The sequence below is a fragment of the Toxotes jaculatrix genome, chromosome 13 (genome assembly GCF_017976425.1).
Source record: "Toxotes jaculatrix isolate fToxJac2 chromosome 13, fToxJac2.pri, whole genome shotgun sequence".
Lineage (NCBI taxonomy): Eukaryota > Metazoa > Chordata > Actinopteri > Toxotidae > Toxotes > Toxotes jaculatrix.
This window is the reverse complement of record NC_054406.1, coordinates 4,199,495-4,222,909: the sequence shown is the minus strand read 5'-3', so window position 1 is coordinate 4,222,909 and position 23,415 is coordinate 4,199,495. Positions and strand designations below refer to the sequence as shown.

The window sequence follows — 23,415 nt, the reverse complement described above, 5'->3', positions numbered from 1 at the left end:
TTTCTCTTGGGACAACCACTGATCATCAAACTGCTGTGGATCACCTTCACATCCAGTAAGACTCCAGATATCCTGGATGGTAATTTGGCCATCTTCCACAACTTCCAGTACTTGGTGTCCATCGTGCATTCAATTGTCCTCTCTGTGCAGCCAGACTACCAGACTAAAATCCTCAGGTTTTTGTTTGTGTATGCACAAATCGGAGGACCAACGAATTTGGCCTTTATCTGCATGCAGAGATACGTTGCTGTGATCCACCCCACATCTTACCCTCGGCTGAAGAAATACAGATACAGGGAGGTTTGTGCTGTGATAGTGTGGCTCCTCTCTTTGCCCATTGCTTTTGCAAGTCTTTCTGCAGGCGAGACTGTGTCCTCACTGACACAGAAAATGGTAGATATTTTCCCGTTTTGTGTGATGACGTTCATGACTGCAATGGTGGTGCGGTGCAGCATCATTATTGCGAGGACGCTGAAGAAGTCCAGCCCAGGGAAGAACAAGTTGCATCCTGCCAAAAGCAGAGCCTTCAAAGTCATCCGTGCTACGTCAGCCATCGCCTTGTTCTTTTACCTTCCGGTGACTTTCCTGGAAAGGTTCAGGGATGTGGGCAGATATGCATATATATGTATAGTTACACCTGTATGTATATTCTTGTTGTCTGCTGCAAGTGTTGTGCATCCTGTGTTTCACCTGTCCACCCGAGGAAAGTTGTTTACTTGCTCAAAGTGGGAAAAGAAAACCAAATGATTCTCTCAAACAAATCTGTAATGTCATTGGTTGTTTTAAAGTGTAACATGAGCAACCATGAAACTTTAATGACTGAACTGTTGCAGTCTGAAGTACAGGGGAAAAAATGATCCACCCGTGATCATATCATAACAATACAGAAAAATAAGATGTAAATTAAGATGACTTCATAGTTTAGAATAGATTTATGCTGATGCAGATTTCTGTGTCTGTGGTGATAGAAATAATGTTTCTTTTCTTGTTGTTTAATGTTTTAGATAGATATTAGATTTGGTTTGGGGGTGTTTTTCTTGGTTTGGGTTTTTGGGTACACATTCGAAAAATGCTCTGCTCAGATGGAGATGGGTGGGTGGAGCTATGCTGGTGTCACCACAAACAATTTATGTACAAATATGAGTGACACAGCTGTGAGCCGTCCCACCCTAACAGGTGCAACAAAGCTAACACAGGAGAGTGAAGGAGCTGTCAGTCAAGAGTTTGTTTGTACAAGCCCACAAATGACAAATCAGGTAAATTAATTGAACACAACTCTGTGGGTCGACTGTGGCTGCAGGCATTTGAATATTTGGACGTGTATGTTTGCCATGTAATGTGCAAATATATTTGTTTATTTATTTTTATTTATCCATTGACAAAAGTGTCTCATTTTTAACTCTGAAAAATCTGTGCTTATGATATTCAGGTTTCTCTGACGTCTGATTGTCCAGTTTGTGTCCAGGTGATCAAGTTACAAAGAACAGAGTAATGCTGGGATTATATTTTTATCATACAATAAACAATATGATTAAAACACATCTGAATAAAAAACAATAATGCGATTACAGAATTATTGAATTAGTCAATCATTTCCACACAACGAACGTATATATGTTGACTGTATCAGTCAGAGGAGTAACAGACGTTACTCTCAAACAGAAAGGTAAATGACACTCAAAATAAAACACTAAAATAAAAGGAGCTCAACCTATTTACAAAAAAGAAAGGTAAGCACTCACAAAGTCAAGTAAAGGAAAGCACAATTAACCTGAAATGGCAAATTTGCTTCTATATTTTTGGAGAAACTTTACTCACAAAGTTTCTTCTTTCATTTTGGTGAAGCTGTGCGTGCTCACTCTGCCAGTTTCTCAATTCAGTGGACTTTTGCTCTTAGCAGATAGAAAGGTTTACAAGAGATCTAATGTAATACAGGTGGATAAAGAATCCAAAATGTGAGCTTTCACTTCCTCCAGTCTTTTTTTTTATGACTTCAGTATCTAAGGACATCTTGTGTTGCACGGGTCTCCTGATGAGAAGTAGCTGTACAGGCTGACCAGTGGAAACATGGTCACGGCCCCGAGCAGAGAGCCTAACTGCACTACAGCTCCACACCACACGAGGGCACTGTGGCCCTCGTCACGAAGGATCACGCCTATAATCACCTTCACATAGGACAGAGTGAGTACGAAGATGATCCAGGCCAACACCTGTGGAGCAGAGAGAGGTGAGTCTGAAACCTGCTGTAAATGTTCCTTTATGTGGTGGAGACCTTTACGTGGTGTTTCACTAACATTCATTCACTGTTACACTTGTGAATGAATGATGCAGGATGATTTGAGTAAATTAAATGTGCACCGTACTCACAATGATGACACCACCCGAGGTATCATTAACCAGCAGTGGGCATGGACTCAGCACTGCCATGCCCATTATGTAAGCTCCAACTCCGCTGCCGATCACTGTGAGAGCCCCCATCAACAGCAGGGATCTGAGGAGTGACAGAGGAACTTTTAGACTCACACAGGTTTGATTTTGAAGCCAGGATCTGTTGTTGTTTGCATTTAGAGAGCAGGACAAAAATCCACCACACACGACCAGGATTTATCATTATGTTTTGCAAACCTGTGGAAATATGGATGGTGGAGCTGCAATATGTTAACTAAATCTGATCAGTTATGACTATGAGAGTTAAACTAGTGCTAAAATAATTGGATTAATTTCCGGGAAATCTGTTAACAATTTCTTTAACTGATCGATTGATTGTTTAAGTCATCAAGAAAAAATGCTGAGTTTTTTTTTTCACTCCCTCAATTTGGCTTATTTCCTCTGTGAACTCTGGGCTATTGTCATGGGGTCGGCCGTGGCGCATCGCCGGTTCGATTCCTCGACCAAGCACAATGGATAGGCACAATGGATATGGGTGGTGGGGGGGGGGCAGACGCGCCACCTACCCCTAGCCATCTACCCCAGCTCCCCGGGCTCCTTCTAGGGAAGCCCCCTCCACAGCGTCTCTAGTGCATGTGCATGCTTGTGTGTATGTTTCCTTCACTTTGTGTGGGTAAAATGCAGAGAGTAATTTCCAGGAGGGATCAATAAAGTATAAACTTAACTAACTTAACATATATTTGACATTTTATAGACTTAGCAATTAATCAGTCGCTCAAAAGACTAAAGGACAGATTCAATGACAGCAAAAATATATTCTAGTTGTAACTCTGGTCTCAGCTTCTGCCCGAAAATGTTTAAAAGTATTTCCAAAGTCATGAAAAATCATTTTGTGTGAAGACAGTCAAATTATAACCAACTGAGGTGTTTGGAGAATGTCAGTCCAGCCGAGTCCAGACAGTTTTTAGACTTGATCTTTACTGAGGACATTCTCACCTAGACATTGTTATACGTCAGATAAGTTTTAAAGACTGACATCATTTATCCTGTTGCGTAATTTGTTATTATTTATTGTTTATTTATTTATTTATAAAACTTAAAAGCAATTTTGTGATTTTGAGATGTAGAAATAAAATTAACCAACCCTATTAAAAAACTAAAATATATCTAACTATGAACCCTGTTCTGTGTTTTTTGAGCAGATAATTTGATGACACACAGCAGGCTGACCTTATAGGGAGGAACATGGCGATGAAGCAGGCCAGAGGGTTGGACACAGCAGCCATGGTGGCTGATAAGTGATAGGCGTTGTTCCCGTACGGCATACATGAGTAGGACTGCACCGAGGGAAGCACCACGTTGGTCAGAGCGTTCACCCAGGCCAGAATCGAAAAGATGTAAAACACCTGCATCCAGCTGTAAGCACCGGTGCCAAAGCTGCTTCTGACCTTCTGGTTTGCAGGTCTGTACGGATCCATCATGGGCTTCTCCTCAGCCCACTTCCTGTTTTTCTGAGATTGCTCTTTCACTCCATTTGTGTATCGACCGGTGGGATGCTCCCTGGCCACAGCTGGATGGTAGTTGAGCAGCAGGAACGCCACCAGACACACCAGCATCATGGCACTCAGGAAGAAGAAAAACACCTCAACGGAGAAGTTTGCTGGCTGATACTGGGCCTGAAGGTCAAAGGTCACAGAGCTGTTGGAGGAGTTCAGAGATTGTGTGCCGTTTATGCAGTGGACCACCCCAACACCCTGGATCAAAGCCACTAAAGCAGGCAGCAGGCCGCTAACACCCTCCCCAATGTAGTAGGTGGTTAGATACTGAGGCTTGAGGCGCATCATGAAGGGCAGGAAGGTGACGGAGGAAGTGCAGTCAACAGCAGCGAGGAAGAAAGTTAAGACGAGGAGGGCTACACTGCGAGGAACACCTGCCACTACAACAGTCTCCTTCCAGAAGAAGCCCAGCAGGAAACTCGCCACAGTACCCAGGCCAACGATCACGTAAATGACAGCTGTCTCATTCAGGGCGCCGGGCCGGAAGCGATGCATCAGGGTGACAAAGAGAGGCCCAATGTTGGCCATCTGGATGAGGACTGAGAGGTATGAGGGCAGGTACCAGCCCTCTGGGATCTGTGGGACAATCAGAGGCAGCTCCACCCACAGGCCGTTGATGGACACCCAGGAGCCCATACCGAACAGACACGCCAACAGGTGAGTGAGGAGTGACATGTTTGAGATGGTGTTCTCTAGAAATAGACAAAAGGAATCTGTGAAGTTCAAGCTGGTCAGTTTAGTTCCAGACATCTTTATCAAACAGACTCTGACCTTTAAGCCACTACTGAATTTGCAGTCCTCACACCTGAAACTGTGATCACTTTCAGCCATGGTAGCGGCATGAATGGCAATGTCGAAAAGTCACTTGGTCCACCACTTTGGTTGGGACTGAAATATCTCAGTCACTGCTGGATGAATTGCAGTGACATTTAGTCTTTCTAAACCTTCCTGACTTCAGAATTTGTATCCAGTAATATAATTTGGTTCAGGCATTCATGTTCCCTCAATGATAAATCCTAATGACTTTTAATTTAGCACCATATTGGGTCAAAATTTTAATTTGTCTAACAAGTGTTAGTGTTTATACATCCAAGCATGTTGTTTCACTGAAAGTGGTTTAGCTTTGGAGCTACTGGCTGTTGCTCATTCTAGTGTATTTAATTGGTGGTTCTCAAGTGTTAAAAAAGTTAGCAAACATTTGGCTCCAAAAATATAATTTTCAATATTTAATCAATAATTTCTTTCCACAAAACTTCAGAGGAAATTATATGAAATTATAAATAATTTGTAGATCTGTAGTGGAAAGAGCCTCAGCTGTTGAGTTTTTCAGAAGTAAGTTTTTGACATTTGAGGATCACAAACTAAATGCTCTTGAATCAATATGCTAAAACATCTGTAAATTAAACCCAATTAATCTGAAGGAAAAACAAAAAGCAAAAAGCTGATCCACGAGGTTAGTCATAAAGTTTAAGAGTTAAGTGGTAAACTCAACAGATTAATGTGTCACCACGAGGAGGCATCCTCTGCCAACACTTCCTAAAGGTAGAGTATGTGACTTCCTCCTCCTTTGGGTTAATGTTTATTGTCTTCTTAAGATATTGTCTTTTCTTTGTTTGGTAGCTGTGTAATGAACAATGGTTTATTTTGTGCAGATTCTCAGTCAGTCACATGAGTTGAAATATTAAATGCTGAAAACATTACATGCAAAATGCAAAGTGATTTCTTTTGATAACAGGCAGGGTGTGGGTTAAACCCACTTAAAACATGCAGCAAAGGAAGCATGACCACCTACTGTACTGGCAACTATTACATAACCTAAGAAAACATCTGACTAGTACATTGTTTATTGAAAAAGAAACAGCTTGCAGTGGAGACAGACTTAGAAAAAATAAATCTCTGATTAATGCAGTGTGTTAGAAAATAGAGACCTCAAAGCAAAATGCTATTCTAACTAATCATAATAATAATAATCTGTTACATCTGGAATCACAATCATAATTTTGAAGAATGTCTTTGAAAAATTGCTCCCCCAATGTGGATATTTAGGTTATGAACATTAGAATATAATAGAATCATCAAATAATACTGAACTTCAAACAACATATTTCTTTTGTTGTGCACCAATTTCAAAGCATTAAAATATTAAAATAAAAAGGATGATGGTATGCATTCCTGCAGATACTCACATGCTGTTTGGTGGAGAGTTTGGAGTTTTCTGTAGAGAGAAAGAAGCCAAAGTCCTGAGCAGTAAACTGTGTGCGCACCAAGGGATTAAGCCCTCCTTGGGGCGAGTGGGTGTGAGATCATGTAGCCAACCATGAAACATGTTTGGTTAACTGATCATTGTCTTAACCTAAAGTACCTTCACTGTCAGGACTTTTAAGATCATCAATGAGCATCACATGCTGTTATTTTCACCCTCATCACCCCAATTTCTTTGCCCTGAAGCAATTTCTGAATGAGTGAGACTCATTCAAGAATCTACAGAATTCATTAATTCTGCTTAAGGGGATCATGGGAGCAGAGGTGAAAATGAGTGAAGTGTTTACACTGTTCAGCTGCATAACTACACGTTTCATCTGTTGATTTGGAATTGCAAATTTTAGGAAGAAAAACAAAGATTGACTAAACTTTCATAAATATTAAAATAATCTAAATTACCAAAATACAATTATGTGATAATTCCTGTCATCAGATACTCACATAAGGTATCATATTTCAAACATTTAAAGGAATGTTTTGACATTTTGGGAAATACAGTTTGCTTAATTGCCAAGAGTTAGTGAGAAGATTTGATACCATTCTCAAAAATGTGCATCAAATGTAAGGCTACAGCCAGCAGGCAGTTAGCTTTGCTTAGTATAATGACTGGAAGCAAGGGGAACTGCTAACTTTATTCTAATATAGCAGTAGTCCAGTATTCATCAGGAAATAAGCAGTTTCCATTAAAGATAATTTTTCATTTAGAAATATATTTAGAGAATTTTAGAAATGTACAAAGCACACTTACAGGTCAGCAGTAATCATCACAAGATAGTACCATCTGAAGTTAAACTTATAATTTATCCATGTGCATGTGTTTTTTTTTATGAAGTAATATCTGTTGTTGTAATTATCTATCCTCCAGAGACCCGGCAATTCATTTTTGTCCTCTGTGGGGGACATGAGTCTGAGACCCCGAGGTCAAAATATCATTTATAGAATCTATCTCAGTCGTACTGTCCTTTTAAGTGGACGTCCTGGGCTTTCTTGTGATACCTCAGTTGTGGGATTGTGGCCAACACAGCAAATGCACTGTCTTTGCAAAGTGGAGGCAATTCCAACTTCCACATTGTTTGGCAACAAGAGAGATAAGTCATTGATTTTTTTGCAGATATCATGTTTCTGTTGCTAAAAACCAAGTTTTTTCTTTAATGTTAAAGTCTTGACTTCAATTTAGTAAGATTTTTTTTAAAGGCACAATAATTTTAACCTGTTCAAAACCAAGGGGGGAGTTGTAGGTTTCAGCAGTGAAGATCACTTCCGCGTTCAAAAAGCTGCAGTTCCTCGGCTGCTGCTGGGGGCTGGCTCCAGAAGTGAGCAATTCTCCACTGTCCCTCATGTTAAAATAGCCAACTTTACAGCCTAAAAAACATATTTACAGCCTGGTACATTTTTCGTTTTTGGTCTCTATTGATAGTTTCCACCTCCGTGAACACTGTGGGGCGGGTGATTTTTTTTTTTGTACCGCAACCGTTTTAGTGTTATTTAGGCTTAAAATTCTTGCATAATATGGCGTGGTTACGTTGAGTGACATCCTCCATAGACAGGAACTGGCAGTTAGCTCTTTGCTAAAGCATCGGCTGGGCTAGGCGGCTACCTCCAGCGGTTGACAGGAGCTGAAGTGTCCGTGTTTGTTTGCCAATGTTGGGATGGCTTTTTGTGACAATATGGCTTTTTGTAGTGTAGACTGTACTAACCGGCCGTCGAAGGAGTCTGTGTTGCAGTTTTTTCGGTACGTAAATTTCTCCCTATTTTACCTGGATGTTTGCACTAATTAGCATGTATTAGCATATTTTGCCGCTGGCTTATGACTTAAATGCCGATTTATGGTCGCTGTTGATACAGATAGAGGACCGGAGCAGCTAATGTTAGGAACGTTGTTGCGGTGTGTTCCGTGCTCTCAGAGTCCGTTTATTGCCGGAGTACTAGGCTACAATTTTATTTGGTCTCATTTTTCTGTTTAAAAAGTCCGACATTGCATGGACAGAGCAGCTCCGTCAGGAAGCGGCTGTTGTTGTTTGTGTGCTGCTGTAACTGTGAGTACATAGTGGATGAAGGCAGCGGTGGAAGCCGGTAAATAATAAATATTGCTCCGAGCTAAGTGGGCGGGTTCTCGGCCGGCTGACCGCGGCTGACCCGTAGAGTAACCTCCTCTCTGCCAATTATGGAAAGTACTCTCCCACTAAAATCCAAGATGGCGCAGCTCAAATGCCCATGGTTTGGTCACAAAACCGACTCCCCGCAACCAGTGGGTGACGTCACGGGTGCTACGTCCATGTCTTATACAGTACAGTCTATGTTCACAAGCATGCTTGTATAATGCTGTTAATAGAATAATTTACATTGTACCTTAATACTTTAGATGAGAGCAAATATCAGTGCTTATCCTGTATATTTCACAAGTAAGAAAGAGAAAAGAAAAAAAAAACTTAAGGACATTTTCATGAAATCTTTATTGTTCACCAACATCAGTCATTTAATTCCTTATGATGATGTACACAACAATTAATAAAAAATAAAATTTAAAAAATCAACAAAAAATGGTCACGGTCATGAAAAAAGCAGGAGCACCTTATCAATCACTTAACAGTTCAAACATCAAGCAGTTCATTCAATCGTTAAGCATAAAATTTGACAGATTATAAATTTAAAAATGCAGGATTACCACCATAAAGCTGAGTCAAATGTGACAGATATTCTTCCCCTGTAAACTTGTCAAGAGTTTAATAAAGTTAATTAATCTGATGTACTGTAGCAGCATGGTTAATAGAAATACCATACAAGGTATTAGTGCACATCAAAGATATACAATCGTTTCTTCAAAGATTGAGATGACAAAGTCCCTTGTTTACCCAAACTGTTAACTCTGCTGTGCATGAGGGCCAGATATTGTTCCCTTAAGATAGCACATTACTGAATATCTGAATAAAAATTCTAAAAACAGCCAGTAAACTACACAAAATGTTTGTATAAAACATTTTGAGAAACAAAGTTCAAGCTAAAGCAAACTGACTTTTATGAAAGCCATGTTTTGTTAAGTTTAACATTTCTCAGGCACACTGGCATGAAATCAAGAAAAGTCACTGCACATTTGAAATGCATGTTTAAATTTACTGCATTAAAATTTTCATAATATTGACTTCTGAACAACTGAACTGTATAACCGACTGATGACACTCGATATAATCCTATTTCATGTTTAACAATAATAAAAAAATAGTCACTGAAATAAAAAATAAGCACTGCTTGCCTTTCTATAGTGATGGAACTGTAGTTTGCAACTAACAGTGTGAATCTTTGTCATTAATTAGCTTCTAGAGCAACGAATGTGGATGAATAAGTTAATTATTGTGTCCCTGAGTAAATAAATTTTCACATGATCTGTTGTAGCGGGAAAATCCATCAGCAGTTATTTTTGCTACCGTAAACAACTTCAACTACAGAGATTGATTATAAAATACCACACAAAGCACTTGTGGTATTACTGCACCATAGCCATTTCACATCCCCTTAGTCAATGTGCAGAAACAATGCTCCCATTATCAGGCAGAGGCTTCTGAGTCAGGAGAGGATGCCTCATAGGTGGCATGACCCTCAAAAAAATGAGGCAAAGACAGATGTGGTGCTTCACTCAGGGACCCCAAAACAGGGATAAAACAGTCAGTTCCCATGAAGAATGAATGGAAGCTGTGTGAATAAAGAAATAAACAGGAAAAAAAAACAGAAAACACAGCAAATCTCACTCCTGCTAACTGCAGTTGTCCACACACTCCTGAGCTCGGGCAAACACGTCATAGATGTTGACCAGGGGGAACATGGTGAGGGCTCCGATAAGGGAGCCGGCCTGGATAGAGATGCCGCACCACAGCAGGGCAGAGTGACCTGCCTCATGAAGCAAAGTCCCAATCACCACCTTCAGATATGAGAAGAGGCCAGTGAAGATAATCCAGGAGATGACCTGTAGGGGGCAGTAACATGTAGATGAAGTCAGAGGTTTACATGGAGAACAGGGAGAAAAAAGCAGATGAATCTGAAGCTTCAGTGTGTTCAAAATAATTTGGTGCCAGATTCATCAAACCCTGTATAGATGAATGAATACAACTTTCTGTGTTCACAGAGACAGAAAACTGCATTTGTATTTTTTTCATCAGATTTAGAAAGCACTGCATTCATATTCTGTTCTATCATACTGTATTCTCAATCAGTATTAAATGTCAGAAAGATAATAAATCATCTTTTATTCAGGCAAAATTCTTATATAACTGGTTGTGTTAAGACAATATTTACCATCTGATAACTGTGACTTCTTTTGTTGAATTAAAAAAAAAAGTTTTTTATAAAACAAAATTCTCAAAGCAAGGAATCAAAAAAGTCATTTTTAATAATAATTTTTAAAAATACCTTGACTTAGAAAAGAATATTACCACTCACCACTAAAGCCACACCAGCTGGGTTTCCCAGGAGTGGTGGACAGGGGCTAAGCGCTGCTAATGCCATGAGATATGCAGCAAACACTCCCCCTGCTAAAGACAAGAACCCCAGACCTGTGGAGGACCTGGAAGACAAAGCACTGATCATAAACACAAATGGTCACAACTATCAAAGGTAAAAACAATGGTGCATAGTGCACAAAGACAATTCAAATTCAAGTATATGTTTGATTGTATGTGTTTCTTATATTTTCTCACCTGAGGACAACAAACATGGCCAGAAAGCAGGCCAGGGGGTTTGCTATGTTGCCAAGGACCACGGAGAGGTGATAGGTCATGGTGCCGTAGGGCAGACAGGAGAAACTCTGCACAGAAGGTAGGACCCCGTTGGTGAGGGCGTTGGAGACCGCCAGCAGTGCCAGCAGGTAGATGTTGTGTGGCGTCCAGAATGTCTGAGCAGGTGACTGTTCCCCCAGCTGCACCTGCTCCTCAGACACCGGCGTCCCTCCGTTCTGTAGAGGGTGAGTCTCCTCTCCGTTCTTTGTTGCCCCTGCATTGTCAGGCTCCTGTGGTGGTGCGTCTTGCTGTGACTCTGTCTGTCTTCGTGTCAAAGCCAGGAAGCTTAGAGCTGAGACTGACAGCATAACAAACAAGAACCAGAAGAAGTTCTGGGCAGGAAAGTTCTCTTTTAAATACTCTGGCTTTACTGTGCCATTCACAGTTTTACACTCCAGCTTGCCAACACCCTGCCCTAAGGCCACAATACAAGGGAACAAGGCACTAAAGCCCTGACCAATGAAGAAAGTACGAATATACTGAGGGGGGTAACGAAACATGAAAGGCAGAAAGGTGACATTGGACGTACAGCAAACCAGAGATAACACAAAGGTGAAGAGCAGAAAGGGTAGTGACCTCCTCTCTCCTGCTATTGTGACAGTGTGTGACCAGAAGACGGCGAGAAAAGCAGACGCCACCACTGCCAGCACCTGGATGCAGTGGATGACCAGGCGTTCGTTTAAACGTCCCGGAGCACAGTGGTGTGTGATGGTCACTGCTATTGGACCCAGGTTCCCAAACGCTATCAGCACTGAGAGGTAAGCAGGAAGGTTCCACTCTGAAGCAAGAAATGGCAAATGTCAGTTTGGATAATAAGATACTGGAAAAGAACAATAGTAACTTTTACTCTGAAACTGTAACACTCAGAGGCTTATTGGTGTAAGCAGCGAAACAAGGCCACCTAGAGTCATAAACTCTCTGCAGCTTTACTTGCCAATTACTTCATTTGGGTTACTATTTATTCTCTATTCCTGGGCATGTGCTGTTATTGCTTATTGTAAATACTGATCTCTATAGTGACTGTTTCTCTGTAAATCCCAATTCTTTATGTCATTCCATAAAAATTGTTAAACAGGCACATACATTAAAAACATTAAGCCCTTGAGATCAGGAAAAGACGATATTTAAGCTACATCTCAGTTAAGGACATTGTTAATGTAACCAAAGTCGTAAACGCAATGACAATGTGTTCTACACAGTTAATGTCTCAATTTTTAAGAAACCAAAACACTCCTGTGGTCTTCAGTTCAATGTGAAGCTAGCGAGGATCAAGCTAACATCGCCACATTTGAGTCTAACTGGAACAACCATAGCCTGAATAATAAAACAAATGGATCCAAATGTTATAATAAAGGCCAGAATATAACTAACCAAAGGCCAGGTAAGGTAAACATATGTTATCTGAGAGTTTTACCACTGACCTTCGGGCAGCACGTTGACGACCACCGGGAGCTCGACCCACAGGCTGTTGACGGAAATCCAGGAGCCCATGGCAAACAGAGCCATCAGCCCGTGAGTCACCGCGGCGCTGCTCCACCAGCTGCCGAACATCGTACCGCTTATTCCGGCCAAGAGGACAAGGGAAATACTGGTAAGCCACTTGACTTTATTTGGGCGAGAGACCTCCACACGCTTCAGTACGTTAACCTGGAGAATAGTGGGCACTTACGCAAAAATCCCGCCCCTTTGGTTGCCTTCGCGTACCCATCGTAACTTGCAGTCACAAAATGTGGTTCCATCAACTAAAACAAGGCGATCGTACCTTTCTGAGCAACTGTACTAAGATATTCCCGAACATAACATTGCTGTCTTACCCAAAGCCACGCAATCCGATGAGCGACAATGGCTCCATCAGCAGTTACTGTGTTCATGCTCTAGTAGAAGTTTTCTTTTTCCGAGACTCGTGAATGCACCATCGTCACCGAAATCCACGAGGGCCACGGACGGGTTCGTTCGTTTTCTATACCGATGACAACCGATGCGGACGGCATCTCAGAGATCCAGCTCAAGCAGGGAAACTCGTTTTTCTTAAAAAGGCTAGACTTTGGGACTTTTATCTGACAATTCTTTGCTGGACACGATTTAAACATTAAGCAGCTGAATGTGGCGACACAGTGTATATATAAGTTATTTAACCCCCCATAACATCAAATCTAATTCTATAGCTCTATAAAGTGTGGGACTCTCTTCAGGTCCTCTTAGTTCCTCAGGGGGTCCAGGCCCCTCCTTCAGACTATATTTAGCAATAAAAAAAAAAAAAAAATCAGAATCTTTTGACATTTGGCACAGTGACCCCAATAAGCTCCTCTGTCACTACTGCCTCTTTATTTTCTTGAGCCGCTCCCAGTCAATGCTTTTATAAGCATGAACTCACTGACATTGCTGACGCTTGTAGTGCAACCAAAAATGGCCTTTAAATCTGAGAAACACAATGTTATTTAACTGACAAAACGAAAATCCTGGGAAAATACAGTGAAAACAGTATAAAATATTGTTGGTTTTAAAACGATGAACTCTGCAATAGCCTAACCTTTTCTGCTTTATCAAACAGGCGGACAAAGTGAATAAAAATAAGATGTTTATTTTGACAGTGGTTCATATGACATCTTATAAGTCAACAGTAGTTACTGACTGACCTCTGCATGATCACAATAGGTACAATCTTGTATTAGAAAAAGAATATAGCTTCCTTTTTGGCAACAGGTTCTGTTTCTAGAAATAGCTACAAAATATTTTCATGCAAATACAAGGAGTTGTATCATATAAAAAATAGCAGTAAATATTCTAACAATCTTTCCGGCTAATGACATCAAAAATATTGTTTGTACAACAGATGACAGCTTTATGTGGCATATACAGAATAATACATTTTAGGGTCTTTGTGTTGAAAGACTGAGGTCCTTGTGTCTATTTCTGCTTGGTTTGCAAACATACAATCATGTGAGGAAGTCACATGCTTACACAAGTTCATTGTAATGGTATTCTGAGTCATTCATCGCCCTCTGTTCCTCAATATCACATTTTTTAAATGAAATCAAAGCTCTCACATGCTGCTGCTTCTCACTCTGTTTCAACTGGTTCTTGGAGCTTGGAAGGCTTTACTTTTGTCTTTTTAGGTGCCAAAACAAGAGAGTACCCCGGTTTAACACGTGGAAGTGCGAGCTTTAGCTTCAACATCATTTGTGTGCTGTTGCGGAAAATGCAATCCAAGTGTGGGTCTGTGTTGTTGAGAATCATTTTCTGGTACAGTATCTCACAGCGGATTGCTTCTCGTTTCTCTGCTCGGGGTTTCCCATCAAAGCGCAGCAGCATTTTGTCGACATCCTGCTGTGACTTGCATGGCCCTCCGTTTCTGCTCACTGTAGCGACTATGTAGTCTCTGTCCATGTTCTCCTCAAACTCTTCTTTATGTACTCTTACTGTTTTTTCTTTTTTAATGCTGCTGCCCTTTTTCATCTGTGGACTGCTGTCATCATTTCGGCCAACGTGTGTATTCTTTTTAGCTTTCCAGTGGGAAGATTCATCAGAGCTGTCGTCAAATGAATAAGACTGGTCATCTTCCTGAGAGCTATCCAATGACAAGGACTTGTGTGAGGACTGTTTAGAGGACGTGTCAGGTCTTGTCTTCTTGTAAGTGTACGCTTGGCCGAAGGGATATTCCGCCATCAGGATGGAGAATGTACAACTCACTAGCTGCAAGCTCAAATCTGGTGTGGGGACTTTGGAAAATTTCCCTCCTGGAAGGAAATCCTTCAGATGTTCATCAGTGACGGCTGCAATCACCTTTATAGTCCTCTTCAGGCAAGCTCTGATTAGGTCCCTGTTTGTGTGCCACTGGCCACAGTAATGAAACACTCTATCAAAGGTTTTCTCTTGCAATGGGAACTGCAGAAAAACATTTGTGGCCCCTTCAGGTTCCAGCAGAGTTGAAGGATCTTTGGACCAGTCAAGGAACTTTTGATAGAGACAGAGTATGTACTGGCTGAAGAGTGAGTACTCTCCTCCACTCTTCAGAAGCTGCCAGTAAGGGCCGAGGATTTTGCAGTAAACAATGGCCAGAACACACACAAGGCTCTGAATCACAGAATCATTAGCATCAGCAGCAACACTCTCAAGAATGATGTTTGGGCAGTTGTCGTTGTTCAGTGACAGCAAATCAGAGAAGAAGAGGGCGATCTCTTTGTGATGGTGAATAAGACCTGCTGCAGCTTCAAAGTACTTGTTGAATCGGTTTGACTGGTCCAATGCAAGTCTGGAGGGATTTTTCTTTTCCTCACAAAAGGCTATCCAGTGTCTCCTATAATTTTGTGTATCAGGCGTGCGAGGGCTTAAGATATCACAAGTCATGTGAATGAAGCGTGAAGTGGCACTTTCTGACAGATTCACAAAGTTCTTGAATTTTGGCAGCTTGTCACGGCCTAGTTTCTCTCCTGCTGACAGAATGATCTCTTTTTCAAAGCTCATAATGTGCTGCTCAACTGCATCATGCATGTCAACAAGGAAATTGGCATTGTAGTTTAAAAACACCACGGGAGAGGCCAGTGAAATGTCTTCACAGAGTGAGTCCAGCTTTTTCTCAAACTCTGCCATGGCTGGATGCTCCTTGCATGTCAGGGCATACTGATTTTTGAGGAGGTCCAAGGAAACCTGCTTGCATGCTGTGTTTTTCCCTCCGTACACACTTGACAGCTTTTGGACAGACAGCATTGCAATGTCAAGCAGAGTCTGGGCCTCCTCTTTGTTGTCTGAGGTTTCTTCTTCACTGGTAGATACATCCAAATCCTCATCGCTTTCATTGTATTCAGAAACATGTTCTTTCACTATTATTTTCTTTACAACTCCTCTGTTCCTCTCAGACCCTTCACCTTGCATGATTTCGAAACTCTCATATTCCTCCTTGATGGTAACTTTTTCATAATTGCTGGTGTTGTCTCTTCTCATGCGTTTCTTCACAACAAATCGAGGTGGTTTTTTTCGCACCAGTTCAAATGGACTTTGAAGCAGATTTTCCATCGCCGCATTCCTCCTGTGACTTCTTGTTTCATAATTGCGGCAACACAGTTTTAACCTTTTTATCTTAGCCCTAAGGACTTTGTACGCCTTTTGAATGTTCCCTTTCTTACAAAACTGAGGGTTGAAGTTTCTGAGCCAAGTAACTATAACGACTGGGGCAATTTTCTCCCTGGCAACAAAGTTATTCAACTCGAGAATCAATCCATTTGTGACTTCAACTGATTGTGCTCGCTCTGAAAAATCCCTCATTTCCAAAAGATGATCTCGTTCAACCCCGATGCTATCACATATTGGGCCAACAAAGTTAAAGTTGACATCTGATTCCAGAAAGGTCAGCCTCACTTCACTTCCCAGACTCAATGTTGTTGCGATGCCTCTTTCAATCAAGCGACGAAAATCAGCCGACTGATGTCTGGGGAATATTTTCTTGAGCCAATCGACGATGGCCATCCACGGAAAATTATTATCCTCTCTCACGAGTCCGACTTGAATCAAAAGTCTGTTTTTGCATGGTGCCTTTTCAAGCTCTAATCCTTCCCCCGACTGAGGACCAATGAAATCTGCGACAAGCTTCCAATAATACTCATCTCCTGAAAAACAGAAAAGACAGCAAGTGATTAGGCAAGAAATACTTGAGGCAAGGTTGTAAATTTTGAATAAAGTGGAGGCATGGTTGCTAAAAAAAAAAAAACTGTAACTGTACAGGAGAGAATATAGTCATCTTAATAACAATTTTACTACATAGCCATTTTTCTTATTGTTTTCAACTTACTCAGATTAGACTCAGTCACAGCTGCTTTTCCACAGAGGGAGAAATCTTGGCCCTCCTCCATTGTGTGCTGTTTTAAAAGAGAAGACACATTAGAAAACTTTCAATCCTCTGTATCAATAAGTTCACCACTTAAAGAAGAAAGGGAACATGTACTTCATAACACAATGCTTGCTTGCTGCTGCTAATTTTCATGCTTGTGTTATCCTACCTAAAGTCTGATTAAAACTCAATAGTTCAGTTGTGATGTGTTTTTAAACGCCCACCATCACTTTATTATTAACTGAGATTTCACTCTCACTCCATCCCCTAAAATAAATGGAGACTGGAATACTAATACAAATCTATTCATCCCAATAGGAAAGATGATGCTGTTAAGCAAGACTGCATCAGGACACTAACGTCAGGTAATAAACATTTACATTTACTTATAATTTTCACTCAAGGTTCCATATAGTGAGTGCGCCTCAACAAGTAAGGAGATGAAAGAGAACAGGAACAAGTGTCATACTTTCAGTGTTGTCCTGGAGAATGCACTCCTGCAGGAAAAATCCTTCCCTTGGCATTAGCATTCGAAAAGACACCGTACTGAAGCTCTGTAGTCTCTTTCCCTGAAAAAGAAAGAATGTTTTTTTCTTTTGTTTTTTTTTTCTCAATGTTTTACTGTTACCTCAGAGGTTATTCAAATTATCTTCAATACTGCTGAATCAAACAAGTTTTTAACATTTATGCATTTCGTTACCCTGTCCTTCTACATGTGTAATGACAATAAAGTTGAATCTAATCTAATCTATACCAGTGGTTCCCAGCTTTTTTGTCTGATGTACCTTCATAGCCATATCAGATGAGCCCTTGTACCACCTAATTGTCACCATCCATCAAATGTGCTCATTTAAGTTCATTGTTATTTACCACTATTAATTATATATAGGTGGATATTACAGCACACAACAAAACCTGAACATTCTAACCTTTATAAGAGTAGGCTTTTTGTCAAGTGGTTTAAGCTATGCAGAGAACCCCCACTCACCCACCACCCCTGGATATGCTGTATACATGCACTTTCTTTGCCATTAAATTTGGGTAAACAAAACAACACAAGACAATCTCTGTGATTCACTGACTCTGAGTGAAATAAGAACTTGCTTTAACACTACATCCGTGCATGAGTGCTAATGCTGCACTACCTCTGCATGCTAATGTTAGCCTAGTAAGCAACGTGCTAATGTTAGCACCAACTTTCCCTGCAGCGAATTGCGCATAATACACTACCATACTCCAAGAATAATACCAGAGCAGAGGTGCTGTGCTGTGTGTTATGGCGCTTCTAAACACACTCAAGGGTGCACGCGATAAAAGTAGATTTTAAAAGCATAAGTTCCTACTCACAGACTACACCGTGTCCGCTCCTCACAACAACAACACACTGTGGATGGCTCCAAAACAGTAAGCTGGTCAGTGATTGGGCAGTTTTGTATAAGGCGGGCTCTTGTCCATGTCTCAACCAATCACAGAAGAGATGCGGAAATCATTGTTTGACCACAACGTTAACTTGAACTAGCAGCAGGTAATGTAAAAACAGCAACATACAGAAGGAAATGCTCGTTTTATTTCAGAAAATAATGCTTAATTATTTTAGTAGTACCTGTTGTCAACGTAGCGTCAGTTACTGTGCCGTTTTTCTGTTATGTGTCATGTCGACATTCTTGAGTAGCTAATTGTAACACAGGTTAGCTTGGTTAATGTGTACCGAACAGCTAGCCTGCTCAGTTTAGCTAACATATTATTATCTGGTCTGCCGCTTACGAACAAGCGACGGGCAGCAGACCACTTAGCGGTACAAATCACATCTGGGAAACGATAACGTTAGAGGTCTTTTAGAGGTAAATCTGTCCGAGACACGTTTTCAAAACTTTTAACAACATGCTATGCTAGACAACAAACGGCCATTTCTAGCTACCATGGACTCCCGCAGTTTCCCGAACCAAGTTCCTACTGATGCACTCAGATCCTCCCCTGAATTGAAACTAAAAAACAGAAAAAATGTATTAAAAAAGTATCATCATACTAGTTGCTCGACTTGTCATTTTACAGAAAAATAATCGGCATCTTATCTGGGAATCAAATAATCGTTTTAGTCATTTTTAAGCAGAAATGGCTCAAAGATATTTCAAACTTTTCAAACGTTCTTTGACCCACACAGATACTGACTGATCTTTTTCTGACTGTTTTCAGAGGCTCTCATGTCACTGCTCTCCTGATGTCTGGTATTCTTGGAGTGAAGCGCATCGTAAAGACTAGATAGTACGAGATGGATTCTACAGAAGCAGAAGCTTCATCCCACAGCGAAAGAAAAGACGACACTGCACCAAGCACTTCAAATACGTCAGGTCAAGGAAAAGATGGACCAAAGTCAGAGAAGGCATCTTTGAAGAGGAAAGCTGGTGAGCCAACAAATGCAAAAGCGAAGAAGAAGAAAAAGGCAAGAGTCTCCAGGTCTGTCAAGCTTGGGTACACTGTCCATCAAGGCGAAGATATGCTTCTTGTCATATCAAGTTCTACTTCTCAGTATAATAGTTCAGCCTGGACCCCCAAAAAGAAGGGAAGCAAAAAGAAAAAGCTTACTAAAGGAAAGTTGAAATCCAACCAGATTAAGAAAAAAAAGACAGTCTGTGCCAAGCCTAAACTTGTAAATAATCCAGTTACCAAGACAGAAGAGGATGCGGCTCTGTTTGTGCCACAGAAAGAAATGGACCACCGATGGGGTCAAAGTCTCCCTGAAGAGGTGCTAATAAATATTTTTCAGATGGTGGTCACTCAAGATGGTGCTGTACCATTTTTATGCAGGTAATAAACACACATTTGATTTGATGTAGATTTATACTGTGAGCTACTTTGGTGACACTATGACTATGGAAACACATCAACATACTGTGTCCCTTTTTCCCCTGTGTTTCTGGCCTAGGGTGGGGAGAGTGTGTCGTCTGTGGAACGCTGCTGCCTCCAGTCCAGTCCTGTGGCGTAAGGTGACTGTAGGTTACTGCTGGATTGCACCAGGAAAAAGCCAGTTACCTAAAACTGAGAAGAAGATTAAGGACACTCTACACTGGCTGGCGCAAAACAGGTCTGCCTAATTAGTTGTATGAACAGGTTTGGCACATACATTATGTGAATTGTGATTTTGTTTGTGCTTATATTTTCACTGTTATTTTGGAAAACAAGTAAAAAGCTGTATTTCTTTTTCTCTAGATTTTCTCAGCTACGAGACTTTTCTCTCTGTCACTGGACTCGGAATGTTAACCATGCCGTAGAGGTAAGTCATCAAGGCCTGATACTGTTGTCTTTTTCAATGTTATTATTCAAAGGGATCTAGAACTGAAGCAAGTAGTTGATGAATCGATCAATGGAAAATTAATCTGGGATCTATATTGATAACTGATTAAATGTTTCAGTCTTAACTGGCTCTATTTGAAGAGCTTTGTCTCAGATTCACTACCTGAAGTTAGGTGGCATCTTATAGCATGTATATTTATATTGTATATATCTACTTTTCCATGCAAACACTTTTGAATTTACTGTATGTTTTCTTTTCCTGTTTGTTTTGTGGTCAAATTTAGGTTGTTTCTCAGTTCTGCCCTCACCTTCGCTCCCTCACACTCTCTTACTGCACAGGCCTGACAGTGAGGGCCTTCCATAGCCTTGGTCAGCACAGCCGGTTTCTACAGAGCATAAATCTCCAGTATTCAGAGGTATGTCGCAGGTTCAAGATTCAAGGTTAGAAAAATTATGGTCATAACATAGTGGCATCCTACAAGTTTTTAGCTGCTGTTACCTTTTTACCTGACATCCTCGGGCTTAGTATGGTGTATGTTCTCTAAACTAAGGCTAATTATTGTTTAAATTGTTGATAATTCACCATCCAAAGTCAGTATTTCCATTCACTTTAGTTGTGCTGTAGTTTCAGGTTGAGGGACTCCTGGAGTATCTTGAAAATTGTGGGAGCCAGATCAAGCAAATTTGGTTCACTCACGGACTAAAGAGCGACAAACTTCTGACAGCCATAACCGTGAGCTCCCTCTTCTCTCCAAGTTCTTTTTAACATATGAGTTACACACTGTCAAAGCCAGTGATTACAAATTAACTCAGTAGCACATTGTATTTGATTTTCCAGAGGGGATACTGTCCTGATTTAGAGTTGCTGGAGGTCAACAAAAAGCTTGACAGTAAAGACTGCGAACTTCCTGTTTGCATTCAGGCTCTGCAGACGGCATGTCCTAAGCTCAAGGTAAAAAACAAAAAAAAATCTGTTTTCTCTGCTGGTGTGATTATTGTGCCTATTTGACATATGTCTATGTGTATGTTAATGTTTTATCTGGCGCTAATTTCCTCACGTTGAAGTTGTTATGCTGCTTATAGTAGAAACTGATCATTATAAATAATTCATTTTCCAGCTCAAGTGTGCATATGAAATGTAATTCTATTAGAGCTGAATTGATGATTAATTTCTTTGTCAATTGATCAATGAATCCATTGACAAAATATTAAGCAGCAGTTATTTCTGATACTTTTTTTCAGTCATTGTTTAAGAAAAAATGCCAAACCTAATCTGATGCCAGCTTTTCAAATGAGAAGATTTAATGCTTTTCTTTATCATATGTCATTAGAAATTATCTCTACTGTCGGTTTTTGGAGTGTTGGTTGGACCAAACAAGACATCTGAAGATGTCACATTGAGCTCTGGCAAAATATAATTTTTCACTTTTAACATTTTTTTTTTTTTTTTGACATTTTGATCAATGATCAAACAAGGAAATACTCAGGCCTAAAATCTGTCTTCTGTGCATGACCTACACTTACTGTGTTCCCTGTGCATGACCTTGCAAAACCTTGAGTTTTCATTGAATTTGCCAATATGTGATGAATCAGTATACTGTATGTGCATGCCTTGCACATATATTATAATTGTTCCCATCAGACCTTCCGGATAATGAATGTCAGACCTCTGCATAAGACAACGCGTAATGGTGCAGATTCAACGTCAGGCTTCCCCTTATTGGAGGAGCTGTGTATTGCAACCACGTCTTATTCCTACATGACCGACAAAGATTTGTGGGACATTCTCTTCGGCTCCACGAGGCTGCGGGTGCTGGACTTGCGAGGCTGTTCGCGAATAACACCATCTGGTCTCGCAACGTTACCCTGTCTTGGTAGGCCTAACTCATGAGATTTATACTTCTACTTACTTTGGCTTCATTTTCCAATACTTATGTAAAAGTAGAATAATTATTTTGAATTTACTGTTTGATTTTAATATCAGTGCTGTATATTTGTATTTGAAACCCAATTATTAATCGATGCTTGCCTCTTTTTCCTTTATGATTTGACAGAGCTTGAGTGTCTGTTTTGGGGGCAGTATTTCAGCAGCCATTTCGGTTTGCCATCACCTAAGAAGGGACTTCACATGGTGACGCAAAAGTGGAATCAGACTTTGCAACAGCTTGACATTGGAAATCAGCTCTTTACTGAGGAGGACTTGGAGATAGCAATGAATTACCTTGCTCAGGGACCTAAGGCGGATACCCTGCGTTCACTCAACCTGAGTGGGACGAGGATCACACCACCTGCCCTCAGGTACTTGATGCATGACTTTTCCTCTTAACTCTACCACTCCAGTATAATAAACTGTGAACACTTTAAAGAGACAGTCTGCAGATACTGAAGTGAGCATGAATCATGAGTTCATACTGGTAACTCTTGAGTACTACTAGTTTGACTATATCTTTATTTTGCAGGTCAATCATTGGCCAAATGACTGCTCTTAGCTACCTCAACCTTTCATCCTGCCGTTATCTTCCTAGAGGACTTAAGAGAATTTACCGTGGCCAAGAAGACATTCGCCAGCTGCTGGACAAATTGGAGTAGATGTGGTATTCATTTAGTTCCTGAAATCTTAAACTGAATTTCCAGTTTTCAACTTTCAAAAGTTTAGCAGTTCAAGTCCAGTATATAACCTTAAAGGGGTAATGTGTAAGAACTGGCCAACAATCAAAAACAGAATGCAGCATAGTACCAGAAATTTGGGGTGTCAAGCCCAAACATTTGAAGAACTGGACAATGGCTTCAAATGATGGAAGACCAGCACAGTGTCCAGACATTTATATTAAATGTGAGATTCCATGAATCTTTAATAATTGTTTATTTTATTTGTTCTATGTTATAATTTCAGAGTACACTGAGACAAATTTCAGTAACGATAGGAAAAATAGAGGACTTCTAAAACGTTTGACCAGTAGCGTATGTTGTTAACACAAAACAGATGCAAAAGCACTCCTTACTGCTAGAAAGCAGAAACCAAGGATTTGGAATCCAGTGAGAAAATCTGTTGCAGCTGTATTAATGCCAGTAAGATCATTGTCTACATGTAAGGAGTGACATGAACTTGTTGTATGTGAATACATTTATTTGAATCACCTCAATTACAAACCTACAGGGACATTCAGCTGTATATACCAGGATTTCTTGGATGTCAATTTTGACTTTTTTTTATACATTTTTTTATACCAAGTTATAACTGCTACAGAGAAATGTTTGTCAAGAAATATTTGAAATAAAAAAAAATCGTTACTATAAAGTTGCTAATATACTTTCTGTCCACTAGAGA

At 40.4% G+C, this 23,415-nt stretch overlaps 4 protein-coding genes across 6 annotated transcripts; 1 reads left to right on the top strand and 3 right to left on the bottom strand.

Annotated features, from left to right (window-relative positions):
• Positions 1–2,000: 2,000 nt before the first annotated feature.
• On the bottom strand, positions 2,001–6,181 carry si:ch73-196l6.5 (riboflavin transporter 2). The gene is made up of 4 exons (XM_041053640.1): positions 6,131–6,181; positions 3,619–4,636; positions 2,368–2,491; positions 2,001–2,210 (listed from the first exon to the last, which is right to left on the bottom strand). The coding sequence occupies exons 2-4, from the start codon at positions 4,617–4,619 to the stop codon at positions 2,001–2,003; spliced, it is 1,335 nt and encodes a 444-aa protein (XP_040909574.1). The 5' UTR covers positions 4,620–4,636; positions 6,131–6,181.
• A 2,460-nt stretch (positions 6,182–8,641) lies between these two features.
• Positions 8,642–12,618, bottom strand: slc52a2 (solute carrier family 52 member 2). The gene is made up of 4 exons (XM_041054128.1): positions 12,394–12,618; positions 10,895–11,750; positions 10,638–10,761; positions 8,642–10,164 (listed from the first exon to the last, which is right to left on the bottom strand). The coding sequence occupies exons 1-4, from the start codon at positions 12,521–12,523 to the stop codon at positions 9,955–9,957; spliced, it is 1,320 nt and encodes a 439-aa protein (XP_040910062.1). The 5' UTR covers positions 12,524–12,618; the 3' UTR covers positions 8,642–9,954.
• Positions 12,619–13,537: 919 nt separating this feature from the next.
• LOC121192484 lies at positions 13,538–18,307 on the bottom strand. The gene is made up of 4 exons (XM_041054234.1): positions 18,144–18,307; positions 17,266–17,365; positions 16,758–16,824; positions 13,538–16,575 (listed from the first exon to the last, which is right to left on the bottom strand). Exons 3-4 carry the CDS (start codon positions 16,816–16,818, stop codon positions 14,033–14,035), a joined length of 2,604 nt encoding a protein of 867 aa, XP_040910168.1. The 5' UTR covers positions 16,819–16,824; positions 17,266–17,365; positions 18,144–18,307; the 3' UTR covers positions 13,538–14,032.
• On the top strand, positions 16,569–23,053 carry fbxl6 (F-box and leucine-rich repeat protein 6). 3 transcript variants are annotated; one of them, XM_041054238.1, is made up of 10 exons: positions 16,569–17,161; positions 18,990–19,601; positions 19,720–19,878; positions 20,004–20,067; positions 20,372–20,503; positions 20,713–20,820; positions 20,926–21,039; positions 21,730–21,961; positions 22,142–22,385; positions 22,547–23,053. In XM_041054238.1, the coding sequence occupies exons 2-10, from the start codon at positions 19,066–19,068 to the stop codon at positions 22,674–22,676; spliced, it is 1,719 nt and encodes a 572-aa protein (XP_040910172.1). In that variant the 5' UTR covers positions 16,569–17,161; positions 18,990–19,065; the 3' UTR covers positions 22,677–23,053. The 3 variants fall into 3 exon arrangements, with proteins under 3 accessions (XP_040910172.1, XP_040910170.1, XP_040910169.1); XM_041054236.1 differs by lacking the exon at positions 16,569–17,161 and adding an exon at positions 18,277–18,321; XM_041054235.1 differs by lacking the exon at positions 16,569–17,161 and adding an exon at positions 18,511–18,637.
• The last annotated feature ends 362 nt before the right edge of the window (positions 23,054–23,415 follow it).

What these genes read in the sequence shown, in the direction of transcription:
- si:ch73-196l6.5 (XM_041053640.1), bottom strand. Translation starts at nt 4,619, where the DNA reads ATGTCACTCCTCACTCACCTGTTGGCGTGTCTGTTCGGTATGGGCTCC. An exon ending in GCCATGTTCCTCCCTATAAG is followed by an intron (nt 2,492 to 3,618) that starts GTCAGCCTGCTG and finishes GTCACTCCTCAG; the next exon opens with ATCCCTGCTGTTGATGGGGG. An exon ending in CCTCGGGTGGTGTCATCATT is followed by an intron (nt 2,211 to 2,367) that starts GTGAGTACGGTG and finishes TCTGCTCCACAG; the next exon opens with GTGTTGGCCTGGATCATCTT.
- slc52a2 (XM_041054128.1), bottom strand. Translation starts at nt 12,523, where the DNA reads ATGTTCGGCAGCTGGTGGAGCAGCGCCGCGGTGACTCACGGGCTGATG. An exon ending in GCCATGTTTGTTGTCCTCAG is followed by an intron (nt 10,762 to 10,894) that starts GTGAGAAAATAT and finishes TTTGTCTTCCAG; the next exon opens with GTCCTCCACAGGTCTGGGGT. An exon ending in CAGCTGGTGTGGCTTTAGTG is followed by an intron (nt 10,165 to 10,637) that starts GTGAGTGGTAAT and finishes TGCCCCCTACAG; the next exon opens with GTCATCTCCTGGATTATCTT.
- LOC121192484 (XM_041054234.1), bottom strand. Translation starts at nt 16,818, where the DNA reads ATGGAGGAGGGCCAAGATTTCTCCCTCTGTGGAAAAGCAGCTGTGACT. An exon ending in TGTGACTGAGTCTAATCTGA is followed by an intron (nt 16,576 to 16,757) that starts GTAAGTTGAAAA and finishes TCTGTTTTTCAG; the next exon opens with GAGATGAGTATTATTGGAAG.
- fbxl6 (XM_041054238.1), top strand. Translation starts at nt 19,066, where the DNA reads ATGGATTCTACAGAAGCAGAAGCTTCATCCCACAGCGAAAGAAAAGAC. An exon ending in CGCAACGTTACCCTGTCTTG is followed by an intron (nt 21,962 to 22,141) that starts GTAGGCCTAACT and finishes ATGATTTGACAG; the next exon opens with AGCTTGAGTGTCTGTTTTGG. An exon ending in ATCACACCACCTGCCCTCAG is followed by an intron (nt 22,386 to 22,546) that starts GTACTTGATGCA and finishes TTTATTTTGCAG; the next exon opens with GTCAATCATTGGCCAAATGA.